We start from the raw sequence: 21591 nt of genomic DNA on the forward strand, positions 1-21591 counted from the left end.
GTCCCTAGGCACTGCGTTTGCCGTGTCTAATAGCTTATTCCACTCTGAGCCCACCACCCTGCCCTTTTGACACTTTGGGTCGCACTGTTCCTCCTGCTTGGAGTGTCTGTCTATCGCCCATCCCAGCCTGTGTTGACCTGACCGACGTGACAGATTCCTACACATATGCAAGGTCCAGCTCCAACGTAACTTTCGCCAAATTTAGCAAATTAAAATACAGCATGCCCACTTACATTTGAACTTCAGACAAATTACAAATATGTATTATTTGTTACAACAAGCATGAGTATGTTCCACATGTCGCATGTCCAACATGTCGCATGTCCCACATGTCGCATGTCCCACATGTTACATGAAACATGCTTGTACTAAGAAATTGTGCCTGCTTATCTGAAATTCAGATTTAACTAGGTGTCCTGTATTTTCTCAGGCAACACTAATCTGTAGCTGTTTCTGATTCATTTTCCTTCCGGCTCTTCATCCCACCTGCGGCTCTCTGTGAGGCATTCTAGCGCTCTCTCCACACCTCTCCCTGCACGTCTCGCTTTTGGGGTATCATGGACTCCTCACCGCATCTGCAGTCCTATCTTCATCCCACTCAGCTGCCGTGGCCAGGGACGTGGCAGTGTATTCCTTGTCTTACATGAGTAAATGTGTGCTTGCCCTTCGTTTCCCCAACTATTTTCAGGGATGACTTGGCAGCATTTGGTTTTAATTTCATTTAGGATGTTGTGAGGCTGAGACTAAAGATGAGTTAACTATTGCCTGGGATTCTAGCAACGCTTCTGTTAACAAATGTGTATCCCAAGAAGTCCCTTGGGGCTCAGACATTTCATTACCTGACGGAAAAAAGCCAGAGACTCTCGGCTGAAACCCGTGCCCCCTCCTTGGGTGGACTATGAGTGGAGGCGACAGGCTTCCACCTCCCAAGGATTCGGGTGTCTGATAGTACATCGGCCGTGGCCCAAGTAAGATCTTGTGTTCGAAGGGAAGATCTTTGTTTTTGAGACTTAGGTTCAGGAAATTCTGATTTCCTACCTCTATCCCGGGAGTGGATTGATATTTTAAAAGTTACTTTAACCTACTTCACTCCACACTCATGGTCCCCCAGAGCACCTCCTTAACACAGCAGAAAGCTGGCCTGAGATGATCTCGTGGGCACAAGCCACATAAGGCCGTCGGGACCAGTATCCAGGCTCCTCACCCAGTGGTCTTCCACCCTTCTCTGCATTGCGGATTTCAGAGCTGGAGGCCAGCAAGTGTGGCCTTCCCTCTGGGGATTGCAGTGAGAGGTGGCACGCACTCAAGTTTGCAGACCAGCAAAGCACCAGCCCAAGAAGGACAGGGAGAGCACGGTGCAGGCGCCCCCAGGCTGCTGGGGACTTCCCAGCTCTCAGCACATTCTCCTTTTCTTGGTTGAAGGAAGTTGCTAAAGTTGACCACTGGTTAATTGTTTTGTTATTCATGCTGAGCAAGAAACCAGGGTCCAAATACCGTGTGTGTGTGTGTGTGTGTGTGTGTGTGTGTGTGTGTGTGTGTGTTTGTGGAGGGGTGCCCTCCTAGTAGGGAGCTGCCCAGTAGTTTCTGCCTCTTATTAATCTCTAGTCCAGCTCCTGACTCACCATGAAGCTCACAGAAACAGGCAAAATGGCCCAAAATAGTTTCCATGGTGGTCACCAGGTGTGATGAGAAAGAAGACAAACCAATGAACCCATGGTCATGTCTACATGGGGAATTCTGCACACGATACCCCCCCCGGACTGTGAAACAATCATTGGCCCAATAAAGACTCTGATAAGCTCTACAATTATATATTAAACTTTAAAGCATGGGTTGATGCTATTTAACTCAATATTTTCTGAAGTTATTTGATCAGAGAACCATCATGTCCTCCTCCCTTTTTTTTTTTTAAATTTGAGGAGCATCTCACTGTGTAAGTAATCCCGGACACACTTTGGGAAAATAGCTCTAAAAAGGGAGAGGAGGTAAGCAGGAGTTTTACCACCGTGTGTTCCCACTCCAAGTCACGGACTTTGGACTGGAATTTTGGCTTGGAGAAAATGCAGCTGGCCTCAGCACCGCCCTGGAGCCTCTTCCAGCCAGTCCTGGCAGAAGGACTCTGAATGCCTGAACCCACAAGTTGTACCCGTGAGTCCACTGTCTCCACTCAGGGATGGTGTGCGTTGGGAAGAGGGGGCATTTCAGGCAAAGGCTAGTGGGGCACAAATGCCGTCCATGGGGCAGCCTGGGCTGGGGCTATGCAGAAGAGCCATAGAGCACCGTGCAAAGTCGCCTGACGTGACTCAGTTTCATACAAGCTGCATCCTCTGCCTGGGACGCTCCTGATCTCTTGGCACAGTTTCTTAACTTCAGTCTTAACGTCATTTCTAATTAAAGCAAGCTCCCCTGTTAGTGTCTATATTATAGGATCCTGTTTGTATTCTTTTAGCATTTCTCAACACATGGCTCGGTACATAGTTTACTTTTTTGAATGTTGTCTGTCTCTCCCCAAATAAAATAACTCCAGGAGGGCAGAGGTTTTTGCTTTGGTCACCATTAGAGCCCTGGTGCCAGGAACAGTGCCTGGCACAGTGTAGGCACACCATAAGGGTTTGCTGAATGAAGAACAACTTTGCAATTTTTTTCCCTCCTGAGTGGTGATTGGTTGCTGGGAGTTGATGGGCAAGGCCACTGACCATCCAGTGGGCTGTGTGGTAAGAAGGCAGTGATTCCTAATAAAGGCTTGTGGATGGCTGCCTCGCCCAGTGCATGCAAGGAAGTACAGAAGTACAGAGAGCGATAGAAATGAGTTTTTATTTGTAAAAAGTTACAAAATGATATTGTACAAAAATAAAGTCTGTAGAGAACTTTGGTTGTATAACACAAACGACCGAGACAGATCAGAGAAGTCAGAACTTTCAAACAAGTGCGCTCCTTACTGTATCAGATGGCGATCGCAATGATAAAGAAAAATCACAAACTTTACCCTTTTGTGGATTTGGTAGAGCAATTTGCTTCCATTAAAACCTGCTTGTGGTGTGTAGGTGATGCCGGGAACGAGCTGTCAACACCCATTGGATACTACAGCTTTTTTTGGGCAGGGACTCTCCATGGGGAGCTGGTGTGGGTGTGGGGCAGTCACTGAGGTTGAAGCCTGGGAACAGTGGCCATCGCACCTGCCAGGGTTCTCTGAATGGGACAGATGCCCCTGGGGCCACATCCAAATTGCACTCCATGAATGACTGGATGGCTGGAGTTTGTCACTGTTCTGAGCAGTCTGAATTCTCAGCAAGATCCCAAGAGAAGATGAGAGAGAAGGCCTTTCCTCCATTTCCCAGGCAGGCAAGGGGAGCAGAAAAGACAGAGAAGGGCAGAACTGTGAAGAATTTGGGTATTTTCAGGGAAGGGGATGGGATATCTGGTAACTGCTGCTTCTTGTTACTTTGTAAAACTGACATGATTATTTGATGGAGGCCAGTATTTCATTTAATTGCTAAATCTGTCATAGTTTTATGACTAATAGCCATTAAGGTAGTAACAGATTATCTCCTTGATGAAAATCCCTTTTATGAAATGTGCAACAAGCTCTAATATAAGGCCTAGTGTGTCATACGTGTGTTGGCTGCCTGACAAATTCACAATCTAGGGCATGGAGGGGGTGGCTGTTCCCACCTGATGCTTCCTCCCATTCCAACCTCGGTTTTTTTTTTTTTTTTTTTTTTTTTTTTGAGACCGGGTACTGCACTGTCACTTAGGCTGGAGTGCAGTGGCATGATCACAACTCACTGCAGCCTCGACCTACTGGACTCAAGTGATCCTCCTTCCTCAGCCCCGAGTAGCTGGGACCACAGGCGTGCACCATCACGCCTGGCTAATTTTTAAAGTTTCCGTAGAGACAGGGTCTCCCTATGTTGCCCAAGCTGGTCTCAAACTCCTGGGTTCAAGAGATCCTCCCACCTTGGCTTTCCAAAGTGTTGGGATTATGGGTGTGAGCCGCTGCACTGGCCCTGATCGCCTTCATTTAAAGGCAGCACACTCTTAAGTATGAGGCTCTGTGTGTGGCTGTGGCTGGCCCAGACGTGGCTTCCTCAGCACCCTTCTCAGCCATCTGCTCCCCAGGGAACTGTCAGGTGTTTGGGTATATAGCAGCAGCAGCTGTTGACCCCCCGGTGACAGCCCAGGAGTTGTACAGGACCTGGCAGACCCTACCTCTGGAAGCCCCCTGTGTCTCCCATGCTGCACTGGGCAGCCTGCATATTCTCGGGAGGGCTGTGGGTGAGCAGGGATGGAGGGAGTCTGTAAAATGGTAGCTACCTGACAGCATTGTTGACATTACTTTTAGGTCAACATTAAATCCAGGACTACCTGTTAAAAGGAACTGAACCTTTTCTATATATGGTTATGCATAGTATAGCTAGGTATACATGGAGGGGACTAAGAGCTTAAATACAACAGGAAGTGGAGCCCACAACATTTCTGTTCAGCGATGGAGCAAGGAAGAAATAAAATCAAGCGCCGGTGGTCTCTGCACGCTGCTCCAGGAAAGGGGGCTTGCCTAAGACGCTCCACAAATAAAAATTGGGGAAAATGCTGAAATCTGGGGAAAATTAATGAGACATTTTCTTAAACAGGTAAAGTAAGTGATTTTTGCCTAGCAAAAAACTTTTTAATACTTTGAAAAGCATGGACCCTTGTTCCCAATTCGAATTTCCTTTTGTCACCTTTCTTTACATTTTGCGAGCACATATACTTTGGCACCTTTGAAAAGAAACTTTAATAAATAAGGGAAAAAAGAGAAACTCATTAGTGAACGGTAATAAATAACAATAACTTAAATCTCAATAAATATCTTCTCTATATTTCTGTATCTGAAACAGATGCATTGCATCGAGTAGCTTCTCTAGTCACTGGTGACCACGCATCAATGGAGCTGGGTATGTAACATCTGTCTCTCTGTAAACCAACAGGCCCGAGGTGCTCTCCCTGCCCGGGGGCAGTTGGGGGCCTTCCCCAATTCTCTCCTGCAAGAATGCTGGCGAAAACCATAACTCGTTTCCTGTTTCCAAGGACATAAAGGAAATACCTTCAGGTTTGTGTTTAATCATGAGCACAGCCTTTTTGGTTCCTAGCCAACTTCTTCCCACCCCACACACGATGATGGAAATCCATCACCAACTGTTGGCAAAAATGCTGGTTGTAGTAAACCTCGGGCCTCGACTTTCAAATGCAAAGGTGATTATCTCTTGTGTCTTTGCTTTTTTTTTTTTTCCCTCTCCTTTCCAGGGTATGTCTCCACTGAGTGACAGAAAAATAAACCTCTTACTTTCAGCAGTAAAACGTAATGACAAGGAACAACACCAGGATCCCTGTTTCCCTGGTGTCTTCAGACACATGAAAACAAATCACAGGAGATACACTGGTTTGGTTCAAGTGCATCCGCAGCCGCGCCGGTGATCAGTGACAGTGGACCGTATCAGCTGAAACGGTGGCAACAGCCAACCAGGAACATCAGCCCTGAGCTTCTAGTGACATCGGCTGCCATCCTGGAGAATCCAGAGGGCTGTTTTCTCTCTCTCCTGTCCAGTTGTCTGTAGCTCGATCTCCCTCTACCAGGCTCCCATGATGGCTGCCTTCCTCCTCCTCCTCTTCTTCTTCCTCCTCCTCCTCCGCTTCCTTGGTCCTCATCTTCCATTCTGGGCAAACATTTCCTGGGAACCTTGGTCCCTTTCTTTGCACTGTAGCAGGAATGCAATACACAGCAGTCTCTGGAGCCGGAGTCAGATACATCCACACCTTTTAGCGGAATGCTTTCTTAGAATATGGTAAACCAGGTTATCATCTAAAAACGACAGGTCATCATCAAAGGCGGTGGGTCTGCAACATGCCTGCCCTACTTTGTCACTCACCAGCCTTCTATTTCTGGATAAGTTTTTTAATATTTTGTCATATGTTGTCTCAGCTGCATCGCAAGAGCCGCTGCAGTACCTAAAAATCAGTTCCTCCTTGGTTTCGTAGCCCAAACCCAAGTCAGTGACATTTAAATGTATTGCAGTTAAGACACAACCCCGGTTTTTGCCCCTCTGGCCTCTCCGACCTTTTCCTTTGGAATTCTCTGGGTTGGCAGCTGCAGCCTGCCGATTCCGCTCTCTTCTAGGAAGCACTGCCATTTGTTTATCTGGTGACCTTTTCAGTCTTTTAATGGTGGCTTGAATAAAATCCATGACATCATCAAACTGATCAGGATAATCCTCTGGCATATTTGCTGTTCAACAAGAAAAGAGAAAATGGCACATGAGACAAAATGATCGTTTCAAGCCATCTTCAAGATCAAAGTGCCCCCCTAAAGTCAGCAAAAATTGGACCCACAGCAAAACTATCAGTTGATTAAGCTACGGGACCATTGTAATCCCCAAGAACAGAGGCAAAAATGCACAGAAGAAAGATGATTTAGTTGGAAGAGGAGACTACCATGGTGGTGACACACTTCCTCGAAGAAAAATCCTTAGAAGCGTAGTTTTCATTTGAATAACATCCACCATTTTTAACAAGTCCATACAGAGCTCGCTGTGAGCTGGCCAATCCTCTGGGGCATTTTTCCTGCCTAGTCACACAACCTAGAGTAGTGGTTCTCAAATGTGAGTGTGCAGGAAAATACCCTGGATATTGACTAGAATGCAGATTCTTGGCCTTACCCTTGAAGACAATGAGTCAGTTGGTCTGGGGAGGGGCCAAGGAATCTGCACTTCTAACAAGCCCCAAGGAATTCTAATGTCAAAGATCCACGCACCAAACTTTGAGAGACACCATCTTACAGGGTGAAAAAAGTGAGGTCTTCCAATATGGCTACCTTTATCTGGAGTACTGAGTGCTCTTCCCTGAAACTTGCTTTGATTCTGTGTGGCTGAGTGGGACAAGAACCATTCCGACAGAACAAATGAAGAGCTCAGGAATGCAACTACAGTTTAAAACTTCCTTAAAAATCATTAAGGAACAGGAAAACAATTTACATTTTACTAACAAAGAGACTAATTTACTGCTTCCTTTGAACAGCATGACTTTAACAAAAAAGTCCAGTGATAGAGTAAAATGGCATTTATGTATCAAAGCAATAAATGAAATGAGATGCTGTTTGTGGATAGAAGCAGCCCTGCCCCCAAGGGTGAGGTCCGGCCTCAGCTGCAGGTTGTCACATGGCTCCCACGGTCTGGCTGCAAGCAGGACAAGAGGCTCATTAGGGAGATCACATGGAGGAAGGATGCGGGGACACTAAGATGTCTGAGACCTTTGGTGAAAGTATGAATCAGCAGTTTCTCGGTGCTTTCTGCCGGATTTCAGCGTTTGCTTTGGCGGATCAAGTAAGAAGAGAAAAGTAACTAATGGAACAATGTAATAAATTTCTAAACAGGGGAAATACAATTCAAACACCTATTTCTTAGGTATTAGGCCTTTTACGTCTCCCTCACCTCATTTTTCAGGTCATTTATTATGTTTAGGATTATAAGTGGCTTAAAGAAATATACCACAGAAGAGCTGTCAGCAAGAGTAAATGTTTTTTGCCAAGATTGTGTTAAAGCATAGAAAGATTACATTATGTCTAACCCATGTCAAATTGTTTTGTCATAAACCTAACCTATTTAATTGTTAAAATATCAGGTATCCCTTCCTATAGAACAAAATCTAGCAAAGGCAACTTAACCACGTATGTGTGTAGTGTGTGTGTGTGTGTGTGTGTGTGTGTAATATGTAAAACATACGATATATGACAATGAAGAGACTGGTGACTGGAAGCCATAGAATGCCCGGTTGCTCTCTGAAATTTGGCATTGGCTGGATCGGCTGCACAGAAGTCACAGAGCTGTTTCCACACTGGCTGAAGTCCTGTCACCTCTTGCCTGGATAACTGCAGTGGCCCCTGAACTGGGCTCCCTCATTCTACCCTTACCCACCTGCGATCTATTGTCTACCCAGCCCCCAGAGAGATACTGTAAACGCAGAACATAACCCCCTCTGCTCAAAACCTTCCAGTGGCTCTCCATTACTCTTGGAGAAAAAGCCCAAATCCACACTGGCTCTAAAGGCCCTACCTGACCTGGCTGCCCCTCTCCTCCAGCCTTTACTAAGTAACTCTGACCTCCTTTCCTGTTTCTCCTCTTCCTCCCTCCCATCTAGCTACCCTGGCTTCCTTACCATTCCCCAAACACGGGGCTCAGTGTCAGCACCACTGGCCTTTTGGGCTGGGTCATCTTCATTGTGGGAGACTGTCCTGTGCACTGTACGATGTTTGGCAGCATCCCTGGCCTCCACCCAGCAGAGGCCTGCTATGGTTTGGTTGTGTCCCCAGCCAAATCTCATCTTGAATTTTAGCTCCCATAATCCCCACATGTCATGGGAGGGGGCCTGGTGGGAGGTAATTGAATCATGGGGGCAGGTTTTTCCTGTGCTATTCTGGTACTAGTCAATAAGTCTCATGAGATTTGATGGTCTTATGAAGTGCAGTTCCCCTGCCTGCCCATGCTTTCTTGCCTGCCGCCATGTCAAAACGTGACTTTGCTCCTCCTTTGCCTTCTGCCATGACTGTGAGGCCTCCCCAGCCTTGTGGAACTATAAGTCCATTAAATCTCTTTCCTTTATAAATTACCCAGTCTCAGGTATTTCTTCATAGCAGTAAGAAAATGGACTAAAACAAGGCCTGTAGCATCCCCCATCCTAGTCATGACAGATCAAGGTCATGACTGGATATTGCAAATGTCCCCTAGGGGCAACACCATCCCTTGAGAACTACAGCTCAAACAGTCAGGAACTCAGGGCCTTTGTGCTGGCTGTCCCCTCTCCACCTGGTCCCTTGGCCTATAGAGCAATTTGTATTTTACCTGCAATATACGTAGGCAAAGAGTATCAGATTACATGTCTCCCACCCTGTGGCCACTCCCACATCTCCTTCAAGTCTTTGCTCAAATGTCACTGTCCATGAGTCCCACCTGACCTCCCTGTTTAAAACAAGATTCCTCCCCAACCCCTAATCCAGATACCCCTGCCCTGTGCCTCCCCCTCCACCATAATTCTAGATACATTCTAACACACCATCTAACTGATTTCTTAGGGTTGTTATTTATAGTCTGTCTTCTCTAAAAGAATGTCAACTCCAAGAGGCAGGAACTCTGTCCTGCTTATTCACTGATGGATCTCCAGGTGCTTGAGTAGGCTGTGGAGGCCTATGGTAACTGCTGGCTGAATGAGTCGGGTCATTTTACTAGGGGGAAAGAGAGTTCTTAATTTTTCAAGGGGACACTGGGACTTCAGCTGAAAACTGCATCATTATGAAATGAAATGCTCCAAAATAAGCCCACATTACTCAGGAAAGCCACTCTGCCATGAGTGGCACAGTCATTGCCCACCAGAGAGCTCCAAACTGCCTTTCCTCCGCAGCTTTCTGCAGCTTCGCAGCAGCATTAATTCTCAGCGCCCACCTCCCCTGGGTCTCCCAAAGCTCTCTGCTCCCTGAGTAATGCTTTTTTAAGGGGGCCCGGGAGAGCGCTCTTTTCTTTCTCTCTTTCTCTCTTTCCCTCTTTCCCTCTCTTTTCTCTCTCTCTTTCTCTCTTTCTTTCGAGACAGAGTTTTGCTCTTGTTGCCCAGGCTGGAGTGCAATGGCATGGTCTCGGCTCACTGCAACCTCCAATTCCTAGGTTCAAGCGATTCTCCTGCCTTGGCCTCCCACGTAGCTGCAATTACAGGTGCCCACCACCACACCTGGCTAATTTTTGTATGTTTAGTAGAAATGGGATTTCACCATGTTGGCCAGGCTGGTCTTGAACTCCTGACCTCAGGTGATTCATCCGCCTCAGCCTCCCAAAGTGCTGGGATTACAGGTGTGAGCCACTGTGCCCGGCCAAGAGTGCTCTTAATTTGTCCTTTCCTTTGTACTGCTTTCTCACTGAACTTCCTTTAGGAAGTGTTCTTTCAAAAGAAAACAAAACAAAACAACAACTTTAAATCACTTTGACAAAAACAATTGACTTTTTTTTTTTTTTTTTAAAAATGAGCTGTTTTAGCTGTTGGTGATTTCTTTCAACAATAAGCTAGTAAAGAGGAAATAAATACAGATGTGCCCAGTTTAAAAAAAAACATGCTTCTATATAAATTGGAACTTATAAAACAGATATATTAGGAGTGACTAATCAAAATACAGAAGAGTCTTCAAATTTAAAAAAAAGAGACTCTGTTTTACAAAAGGACTCACATTATAGGCTCTTTTCAAGAATTCTAAATAGGTCATTAACATTAATTTAGGAACCTGGGCATATAGAAAGTTAAGTTCAATTAACAATTAACTGAAGATTAATCAGAAATGAGGGTAAAACATTACTAAAATTTTAATATAAGCTAATGGGAAAACATTAGAGTCACAGAAGTTAAAATTATGCTGGTTTAGAGACTCAATAATCTATATGTTACATAATTTGTATTACTAGAGTTATAGTAATAAGGATTTGAAGCAGCGCTTATAGTGTTTTTTCTTAGCCCTCAATACTTGGAAGATCTTGAAAAACATTTTTCCTCCTTTTTTAAGATATTTTGACTGCATGGCTTTGTCACAGGCTTTGTTTGCCAGGTAAAATACAGAAAGCCTGATTTGAATTTCAGGTAAAGAGTGAATACACGTCATAGCAAATTTGTCCAAACCCGTGGTATGTACAGCACCAAGAGTGAACCACAATGTCAACTATGGACTTTGAGAGATATTGATGTGTCAATGTAGGTTCATCAGTTATAATAAATGTACCATTCTGGTGGGAGATGTTAACAATGGAGGAGGCTATGCATGTGTAGGGGTAGGGAGTATATGGGAACTCTCCGCCTTCCTTTCAATTTTGCTGTGAACCTAAAACTGCTCTAAAAAATAAAGTCTATAATTTATTTTTTTAAACAAAAGGCTTCCTGGCGTGTGGCTAATGAAAACTCCTTCCTTTGATGGAAAGTCTCCTTCACACTTTGTTGCTAATGTGGAAATATTATTTAAGCCCCAAGTTGAGGCCATAGGCAACTCTTATTAAGCTGAAGTTTGGTTTTCCTTCATATTCATGAAAAATAGAACAAACAACAAATATTTATGCTGAAAAATTTACATGGATATGAATTCTGGAAGCCAGGAAAGGGCAACATTGTATTTTTCAAACCACAGGGCAAATAGGCCTGCCTGTTCCGACTAAATGAGTTCATTCTTAGAGCCAGCCTCAATTTATTGATGCAAGGCACTTGGGGACATTAGGAGCCATACTCCTCTGCAGAGGGTGCTGGGCAGCCTCACTGAGCCTGTCCTCAACTCTTCTGCAGAGGCCTCTCACCCAGCCCAGACAAGAAACTCCTGGTGATAAGCTGAGATGCCCACAGCTGCCTCTATTTTCCAGGAATTCACTGAGCTGAGGGAAAAGAAGAGGAGTCTGAGTTTGGATTCATTCCCTAAATTAAGACTTACTGGCGCATCTCTGTCTTCATCCTATAAAAGCCTTGGCAGAATGTCAGATACGCAAATGACCCTCATTTATTAACTTTAATTGTGAGATACTTGCAAACCACAAAAGAGGAGCATCATTAAAAAAACAATAGGTCATATCTTTGCTTGGAGGATATATCTTGGAAAACATGTCCATCTAAAAGACAAAGTTTTTGGAAATCCAAAATGCTCAAATGCATTTAAGCTATCCTTCAGAGTGCAACCAAATATTTTGGTATTATTCTATTGAAAATATTTTAATTTTGATGTGTTCTTTGTATAAATAGTGTTACTTAAACAAATGAAACCTTGTACTGGGGCACCACTCTGGGAACAAACAGTTCATGGCAAGGACTTTGCTGCCCTCGATTGTGGGGGAAAAAATAGTAATGCCACCTCAGGAACAAAGGACTGAGATAGTGACTATTTTGTAAAGTCAACTGAGTTTTAATAGGAACAAGGCTGAGGGCTCCAAGTCCTCCCTGTAATAGCTGAACTCAAAATTACATAATCTAAAACATTACATTGGTTAAGCTGGCAATAGTGGACAAAGTCTTTTCCTAAAATGCCATATTTGTCTAAAAACAGTACAGGTTAACCATATTTTAATCAAAGGGTCATTTTAATACTTGTAGCTGGTTGTCCCCTCCTCAGCTTGGCCAGGCAGGGAGTCTAAGCTGACTTTCATTCTAAGTCATCCTAAGACCCCAACCTGTGGGCCGGAGAGGGAGGTGGCACAAAGTTGTCTATGAGGGACAAAGTGGTGAGAACACAACTCCTTATCCAGAGGGTGGAGGGAAGGTCTTTGAGGCTCAGAGGGACCCAGGAGAGAGGGGGCTTGACCTCAGTACCCACAGTGGTCCTGTCCAGGAGGAGAGGTCTTCCAAGGCCAGGCTTGAGATCTGCAGGAGCTGGGCTTGGCTGATGCAGGGGCCCCAGAGAGAAGGCTCAGGGGTTTCTTGCTGTGGGGAGAACAGCTTTGCCACTTCACTATAAAGTGTCCAGCTTCTGTGCCTGGAAGGGTGAGGGCTAAAGAGGCTCATAGGGGTGAGCTGCTGCCTGAGCCAAGGCCACACAAGTGAGAGATACATCAGGAACCAGTGCCAGATGGTAGGGCCCAGTTTTGGGATGGGGCAGGAAGCTGAGGATGATGCCATAGGATGCTGCACCTGTGGCTGTCGAGGTGCAGTGCCATCCATCCTGACATGTAGAGCTTCCTATGAAAGGCTGTCTTCAGACAGGAGGAAAATGGAAAACCCCCTAATGGTGGGAGACATTGAATCTGGTATTCTTTGCCTACCTATATTGCAGGTAAGATGCAAATTGCTCTACAGGCCAAGCGTCTGAAAAATATAGAGATCTCTCTCTGTCTATAAACACATACACATACACATGCATGCATACATATATATCTACACACAGAGACACACACATACATATATGAAAAGAAAAGATCAACTTAAAATTGATATAACTTCTCAAGAAGAGTCCCAACAAATGTCATTGTTTTGGAATAAGTTATTTTTCTCTTTCTATATGATACAAACATGATTTTCTTTCACTAATATTGGAATATCATTACAAGAATTACATGGCTGAGTTTAACCTTAAAACTTCTTGCATTACAAAATTTCATCAGGCTATAACTTAGATAAGGGCTTCCTTGAAGCACTTAAAAAACATTACCAATATAAAGGTGGAATACTGCCTACTTTCACACAACATTAACTTTAAACCTGACAACCTCCCTTCAAGGCTAAATTGAATACTATCTCCACTTTACAGCTCGGGAAGCTGAGGCTCAGAGAAGACAAATATTTGGTGAAGGCCACAGGACTAACAAATGTGGACTTGGTGGTTCAGTTTCAAAGTTCAAACTTATTATCTTTTCATTTTAAAGTAAAAACTCTACTATCACTGAGCACTTCAAGTCTTGTGGCAGATGGGAATTTCCTCTGAGACAAGAGCAAGACATGCTGGTTTCACCTGTACACATTTACCAAAGTCAGCACAGGAGGTGAGAAACACACTTTCTGTTGAAAAATTCAGTATGAACGCTAAGTAGATCCTAACGTTAGGCTGCCATGGGCCACAGAATACAGTAAATTGTCTCCAAAAAAGGAAAAGCCATGCCACTCAGGGGCATCTCTCCCATGTCCTGGTTCTTGCATATCACGCTAAGGCAGCTCTGGCGATTTCCCAGTTAAAACCGGAAAAGCCGCAGCCAGCAAGGCAGCAGATCCAGACAGAGAGGCCCCATCTCCGGAAGCTCCTCCAACTCACGCTGGCACCAAATGACCAGGCTCTTGCTGCAGAGCTGGAGAGAACAGAGGCCCGGATTCCAGTCCCGGGTCAGTCCCTGACCAGCCGCGTGACCTTGGAAGAGTCGCTTAACCCTTCTGAGGTCAACTCAATGCTCTCTGGGGCCCTTTCCAGCTCCACAGTGCTAAAGTGTGGAGAGTCTAAGTCTTGGCTGGAACACGTGGCCAGACACGGGTTTTTCAGTCACCTCTGCCAGGGAGAAGACCACCTCTGGCTGACACTCCAGCAGCGTTCAGCTCAGCCAGTACCCTCGGGGCCCCAGGAACCCCCACAGGTGGTATTTCAGAACTCTGCAGTGCTCGACCTCTTCTACCTCTTGGCTCAATGTCTCGGCTACATTTGAAATGATCGTCATCAATCTTCTCTTAAATCATCAAGTCATCTTCCTGTGCCCTATTTAAGAGAGGTAGAAGATGTGTAGAAAGGACCCTGTATCTGCATCTGAAAGCATCCAGATTCTACTGCGAGGCATTCTTAAACGTCAGTTTCCATCTGTAAAAATACAGATGGGCCCCCTGACCCCTGAGAGGACACACTACAGCCACACGCTACAACTCCTTCAGTCCCCATCACCCAAAAGTCAAACACTCAAATAACCATTTTCTTCGAACCCCAGTTTTATTCATTTCTGTTTTTGCCGCTTCAAGTATGCTTAGGTCATGCCCGGCTTATGACTCCAAGGCTAGAATTGCCCACTGCAAGTGGCACAAAATAGATCAGGAGAGCCAGTCAGCTTGTCCTTGAAGCTGACCTATGGGCTGTCAACTCTTGTTCTTATTTGACCTTCAGGAACCTCTAAAATGTGCAGCCCATGAGAATGGACTCTAACTGTGAGTTCATGAGAATGTTCCAGTTCTCTGAAAAACTTCTGTAAAGTTTTGTCATCTGCTCCTATTTCAAAGTGATGTCTTTGCCACTTATTTGAACTACTTTTTTAAAAAGGCCCATAGATCAGTAAGCACTGAATGCTGATGCATCTTACATTATGTAATGACCTTCCGTGCTTTCCTATTTTGGACACGGAATTCATCTAGTGTTTGATAGACCGTCCTGATCATAGGCTGCTGTTGGGTTAACTTTCAGGAGTGTCCACAGCATCTATTTTCCTGAAAACAATTACCAGCTGAGGCAAGTTACTAAGTCATTGTGACCATTTCCAGAGCTACCAGTGCATTCTCTTCAGGACCAGTGGTTTGTTGACGGAAAGGCATGACATCAGTTTATTTGAAAAGTATTTGCGTTGTAAAAACACCAGTGTTTTGTTGTTTTAAGAAAGCATTTCTGGATTCTCTCAAGGCAGAAGAAAAAGACCAACCAGAATGCAAAACACCTTAGAATACAGAAAAAGGAGCTGTACTTTGAAAAGCCACTTTGCCCATCAAAATGTCGTCTTATTTACCATCTCCACCCGCTTTGAATGACACTGCACATACTACTTGTACTATATCCTAAACTGTTATCCTACAACTCAACTAAGAAAATTTGTAACAAATGGACTGAAAATTACTCCATGAATATAAACAGCCAGAAAACCCCACTCAGGGAGAGACAGACAGTAAATTCCTTTGTTACTCAGGTTCTGATCACCTTGCTCTGGTTTCTATGTATGTGGTCCATGCTTTTATTATAGTTATGCTAATAATTTTACAGTAATACGCATGGTGGCCCTGGGTAGAAAGTGTCCGTTCTTCAGCTTTTAAGTCAGGAAAACACCCAACAGGGTGTTCATTTGTTAGCTAATCCGTGAACACCTGGTGTGAGCTAAAAGCACTTCAGAGTCAGTAATAAACACCCCAAGCTAATGAGCACACACCAGGAGCTCTGCTACTGCCCTTATAAAAAACTTAATGGGGAAGGGTGAGAAAGTTACCCAGTAAAATTAAGTGCACAAAAAGCCACTAGGGCAAATCATGCCTGTGGTGTTCTCAGAGGCAGGGGGTTGTGGGGGTGGTGGAGTCTCTCCTTTCTTCTTTCAGCGAAGCCCTGCCCCCAGCCTGAGAGGCTGCAGGACCCTGCAGGATTCTGCCCTCAGCGTCCCTCAGCTCTTCCCAGGGGACCCACTGAGCAGTGGGTAAAAGGCCTGTAAGGGTCTCAGTGATTTGAACAAGAAGGAGGGACTAAGAGAAGATGAAAGAAATCTTCTTTATCATTTGAATTTGTTTGGTAGATTCCTGTGGTCAGATACAAGGAGGGAATTTCTACCCCCAGCAAGTGAATTTACGGGAATCTCAAAGACTCTTCAGGTAATGAGATATGGTTATCATTCTAAAACAACTTTATTGCCAAACCCATTCCCTGATTTTTTTTCCTTGATGACTTTTTGATGCAGTCAGAAGAGTGACATCTGGGTGTCAGGAAGTGATCTTGTGCAGTGGTGACAAGTGTGAGTGCTGGACTCAGGCTGCCCTGTGTCCAGACCCTGGCTAAGTTGCTAACCCTGTAAGTCTCAATTTCCCCGTCTTTCAAATGGGGCTAGTCACAACTTTACCTTCAGGTCAAAATTAATATGATAACATAAGAAAAGATTTCAGCTCAGTTCCTGGTCCACAGAAAGTATTTCACAAATGGTGCCTCATGTAGGCCAATATGGTTGCTGCATCTGGGACCTTCCTTCAGCAATATTTGCACAGAAGGCAGCAGCGCAAAGCCAACTCTGCGGTCTCTAGACAAAGCAAGATTGCCCAACAGGGGATCCAGACACTGGTCCCTACTTAGTCTAGCATATTCTACAGAGGGGAGACCTCTGTGCAGGGCCTGAAGCCCCTGGCATGGTGGGTTGTGGGCAGAAGCCACAGGCCTGTCTTGGGAGGCTGTGCAAGCTCTTCTGTGCTCCTCAAAATGCCTGACAACTAAACATGCAAATGTCAGCGGACCCCGGAGCCCACGAGGGATATCTTTGTGTCCACTATGGCTTAGAGCAGTGTCTTCAAACTGAGGCACTTGGCCCTCTGGGGGCACATGAAGACTGTCTGCAGTGCCTATGGGTGGTTGAAAGGGAATCCGTGTCCATTTCCTCAATTTCCACACGCGCTGTGTCCTAAAACGTCTGGTCTGCCTGCGGATGTTCCTGCTGTGGTTCTCCTTGCCCATGTCCCCTTTTCCAATCCCCCTTTGTCCTTACTGAGAGATGGTGTGCTTCTCACCCATCTCGCCATTCTATTGTGGGGCCTGTCCCGGGGATAAACACCTTCAGGTGCCATACAAAGGCATTCATGCATGAATGGCTCCTTGGGACAAACTGATATTGGGTGCCTCCTGATGTGAGGACGCAGCGCCATGAATATGATATTCCAAGGATGTTTACCTAATCATGCGGAAATAATCAGACAGATCCAAACTGAAGGGCAGTCTGGGAAACAGCTGGCAAAAGAGCCCAGAGTTTTCATAAATGTCAATGTCATGTAGAAAAAAAGACTCGTGAATCATTTTAGATTAAAGAAGTATAAAGATACCAGACAGTCAAATGCAATTTATGGTCCTGGGTTTTGTTTTGTTTTTTTTTAAAACAAAACATAAAGGACATAATTGCTACAAGTGGGGACATATGAACACGGACTATCTATTGGATAACAGTATTATATCCATATTAAATTTCCTGAGACTGATAACTGAATTGTGGCTATCTAAGATATTGTCCTTGTTCTTAGAAGGTACATACTGAAATATTTAACATTCTGATGTTTGCAACAAATTCTCAAATGGTTCAGGAAAAAACGAGGCAAAATGCTAAAAAAGAGGTTAATCTTATTGAAGGATGTATGGGTGTTCATTGTACTACAACCACTTCCAAAGGGAGATAACTTTGTGAATAAACCAAGAAATCCTGAAGCAAGCTGCTCCATATTTCCTCCTGGTCAGGCCCCTTGGGAAGCCTCAGTGCTTTCTCTGCTTGTCTGACTGTTCACCTATCCATCTCTTTACCTTACAATTGGGATCCAGAAGTGTGACAGTTGTCATGGGGTGTATGTTAACATGTACATTTGAATTGAAAATGAAGTCAGACCTTTCCTGACCAAAAAGCCAATTGATTTGGGCTGATTAGTTTGATCGGTTTCCATGAACTGAATAAGCTACATATACAGGTGCAAAGTTTTGCCAAAAGAATATTTAAAGCATATATTCAGTTCCTGAAATGGCTAGAAATGACATCTAGTGTAACTATTTAAACCTATGATGAAAAATTTTAGAAAGCTTCAAAGTAGGTAATCGTTTTTCAACATTCTTATTTGCAGGTTTGCAGGCAAAAAAATTTCAGGCAAAAACATATTGTTTTAAAACCATGCTTTTCTGCTTCAATTATGTTATTAAAGTTATGCAAAAGTGGGTTTTGCCTCTACTGAGCTCACCAGTTGTTTCCCAGTGGGGACCTAAGTCTACTTACGCATACTCCTGTTCCCACTGAGGCCCGTCGCTCTGGCACTTGTGCGGTCACGCTAGGTTCCCATGTGGATGCCATCCCCTCGCTGGGCAGAATGGGAGTGATCTAAGAACTAGAGTCTCCCACAAGGCTTCCCGAATGCTGTCTGCCTACCAAGCATTTGTTGCAAAGAGTTAGGGAGCCTTCTCTCATTGCAAAAGGCATCAATATTATAGGAATACTTAGTTAAATTCATGTTTCTCTTCTTAAAACATCCTGATCTGGACTTTGAAGTAGTCATTAGTAATATAGGCTTAAGCCTACCACAGCCCAAATGGAAATTTTAAAAGGGCCTAAAGGAAATTTGAGAGTCTCTGCTTTTCCTTTCTCTTTGCTTGCTTAATTTTCCTGAAAATCTGTGTTTCAGGGTTAGTGAGTGCATTTTTAAGCAAGCCAAATGTCTGTATTTTCTTAATCCACTAATATGCACACACAGTCTGTGTAAAGTCAAGAAATATTGGCTTTTGGACCAAAACTCTGAGGTTTAAATTCTGGTTTCACCACTTACTAGGTTTGTAACCTAGAACAACGCTCTAGGTCTCCTTTCTTCACCTGTACAATGGGGATAATAATATCTCCTCTTGTACTGTAGAGCTCAGACTTACTTGATTTCAGGACAAGAACTGTGTTCATGTTCATCATGTGGATAGTTAAAAGGTGCTAGGTCATTAATTTTTATATTAAGTGTTTATTTGCAGCTATTCACTTACTTGGGGCTAGTAGTTTGATTCAATTGTGCCTTTGTCTAGAACATTTTAAAAAATAAGAGCACAATACCTCAAAATGAAAGACATGCTTATGGCATAGGCCCCACTCAAAAGCAGTCTGGGTATTTAGGTAACTTCTGCTGCAAGACAGCTTTGAAGCAATACCCCCCTCTGCAGTCACCTGCCTGCCCCACGGGTGCCTCACTGCTATCAAAAACAGAGCAAATACCTTTTCCTGAATTTTATAGCGTCACACGATCTGCGATCACCTATCAAGACATCTTCAATTTCCCACCACTTCTTAGTACCTCTTTCTAGAACTTGGAGACTGGTCTGTCCTCCTCCTTGTTCCACTGTCCCTACCCCACATCATGGTCACAAATTTTCCCATGCTACTCTCTAGTATGGAAGGTCCCCCTTTCCTTTTCCCTTCCTTTCCCAACACCCATCTTTCAAGTACCAGGTCAAATCCTCCCTCTTCCCTGAAGTCATCCCTGCTATGATCCCCAAATCCCAGTGAGCTCACTGCTAGGAATTTTTACCACGCATGCGTACAGCTTACCTAAACCCTACACAATAGACATATCTATCTGACTGACATTCTATTCACCCATCCAGCCATCTGCCCATCCACCTAGCAATAGTTTACAACTAGATCACCAGCAACTTTATTTACAAATTTAGCCTTTTTGAGACTGCATGGCACCCAGCACATGAAAGATATTTAGTATTTGTTTCCTGACTGAGCTCAAGTGATTAACTAAAAAACAAGTATTTTAATCAAACGAAGGTGCTATGGGTCACGAGTGCTAAATAAACAAAGAACAAAGAGATGTTAGCAGGGGAAAATATCAGGGAGCTTTAATTTTTATATCTGTTGAAGAAGAACCTGTTGAGTACATTGCTTACGCCCTGGGTCAGCCTAAGATCCTAAGACTGGCGAAATCAATTTAAGCCTTAAATAGATGTCTCTAAACAGCAACAGTTTGAAATAGGTTTCCAGACTGGGACCAGAATGAGAATGTTGGTCTCAGATCTCAAGTAAAGAATCAGTGCCTCCTACAAGAGTCTGATGTGCAATTTTTTGATTCCAAGAGACCCTTCCCAAGTGGCAGAGCGCCTTTCCAGCGTAGGTAGTTACTTTGTTAAAGTATTGTCCAGTCATACAGTACCTAAGCAATAAGACACAATAGATACGTGGTGCTTGTTTATTCTAAATTCTATATTTAATAACATAGGCCGGGCGCGGTGGCTCAAGCCTGTAATCCCAGCACTTTGGGAGGCCGAGGCGGGCGGATCACAAGGTCAGGAGATCGAGACCACAGTGAAACCCCGTCTCTACTAAAAATACAAAAAATTAGCCGGGCCCGGTGGCGGGCGCCTGTAGTCCCAGCTACTCAGGAGGCTGAGGCAGGAGAATGGCGGGAACCCGGGAGGCGGAGCTTGCAGTGAGCCGAGATCGCGCCACTGTACTCCAGCCTGGGCAACAGCCTGAGACTCCGTCTCAAAAAAAAAAAAAAAAAAAAAAAAAAAAAAAAGAAAGCTTAACATTTACCCAGTTTGTTGCACTAGAAGCTTGCTTAGATCTGTAGAGGTGGTTTCACAGTTTACTAAGTTTTTTTGCTAGGGTATGAAACATCTTAAATTAAATATCCAGCTGGGATCATTTACAAAGATACGCTCCATCTCTATACAGGTAGCCTCCAACTCACAACCCCCTTATCACTTACATAGAAAGATCCTACCCTGCCTTGCCTCCCTCCTTCCCATGAGGGAAGAGGTCTCCCTAACACAACCATGGGAGTTTGGTGAGAAAAATTCCACTGGAAATATGTGGGCTTGGAAACCGGGGAAGCGACGGAGCTGTGAAACCTGGGAAGAGTCAGGGGCAGCTGACCCAGGGGCAGAATCCCAGGCAAGCCTGGCCTGCCTACGTGCTGGCCAACCAATAATAGGGCCCAAAATAGCCTGCCCACAAGGCCTGCATTTCTTTCACTCCCCGTACTCTGTTGTGCTGCTGAAATCCCACTATTTAGAGCAGCATCCTGGCAGATGTCGCAGCGGAAGAAGGGAATTCACTGGGTGCCCAAGGAGGGGCCATTGTAAGTAGGAGGGTGGCAAATGACAACTATGATCCCTATTTATGGAGCAGAGGCTTTACAAAGCAATACCCTCACATCAGCCCATGAGACTGGTTTACTATTATGCCTGTTTTACAGGGGAAAAAACCGAAGCTTAAGGGACGTTAAGTAACAGCTCAATATCTCAGTTAAGTGGCAAGGCTGGGGTCCAAATCCTAGTCTGGTCTGAATATGTTACCTTGAGCTCTTGCTTGCTGAAACCTCCCTGATTTGTTCTGTGCCCTCCTTTTGCAGATTATAGGATATGGCCCCCAGGGCAGAGACTGTCAGTAATATTGTGAATGACAGTTCAGTTATATTGTGGTTTACATAGGTTTTTGTGGGCTAGCCTGAAAACTTGATAGCTTAATTTAAAAAATTGTTCCCATAGGAAATTTTGTGAACTGCTCTCAAACTGGTAGAATATAATCCCATTATGTTATACTAAACTGGGAATTACTTGTGATTACAACTGAACAATGCTCAATGTCATTTTAGTTGGTCTCCAGTCGCACAAAAAATTCAGCCCACCTT

At 44.4% G+C, this 21591-nt stretch overlaps 1 protein-coding gene across 3 annotated transcripts in view; it reads right to left on the reverse strand.

Annotated features, from left to right (window-relative positions):
* Window positions 1–2796: 2796 nt before the first annotated feature.
* The window catches only part of GDNF (glial cell derived neurotrophic factor), a 28033-nt gene continuing 9238 nt past the window's right edge, over window positions 2797–21591 (reverse strand). For all 3 annotated transcript variants that reach the window (XM_050792952.1, XM_050792953.1, XM_050792954.1), the window contains one exon: window positions 2797–6262. In XM_050792952.1, coding sequence (XP_050648909.1) covers window positions 5778–6262 — 485 coding nt within the window. In that variant the 3' untranslated portion in view covers window positions 2797–5777. The remainder of the gene's footprint in view (window positions 6263–21591) is intronic.

The sequence above is a fragment of the Macaca thibetana genome, chromosome 6 (genome assembly GCF_024542745.1).
Source record: "Macaca thibetana thibetana isolate TM-01 chromosome 6, ASM2454274v1, whole genome shotgun sequence".
NCBI classification, from domain to species: Eukaryota; Metazoa; Chordata; class Mammalia; order Primates; family Cercopithecidae; genus Macaca; species Macaca thibetana.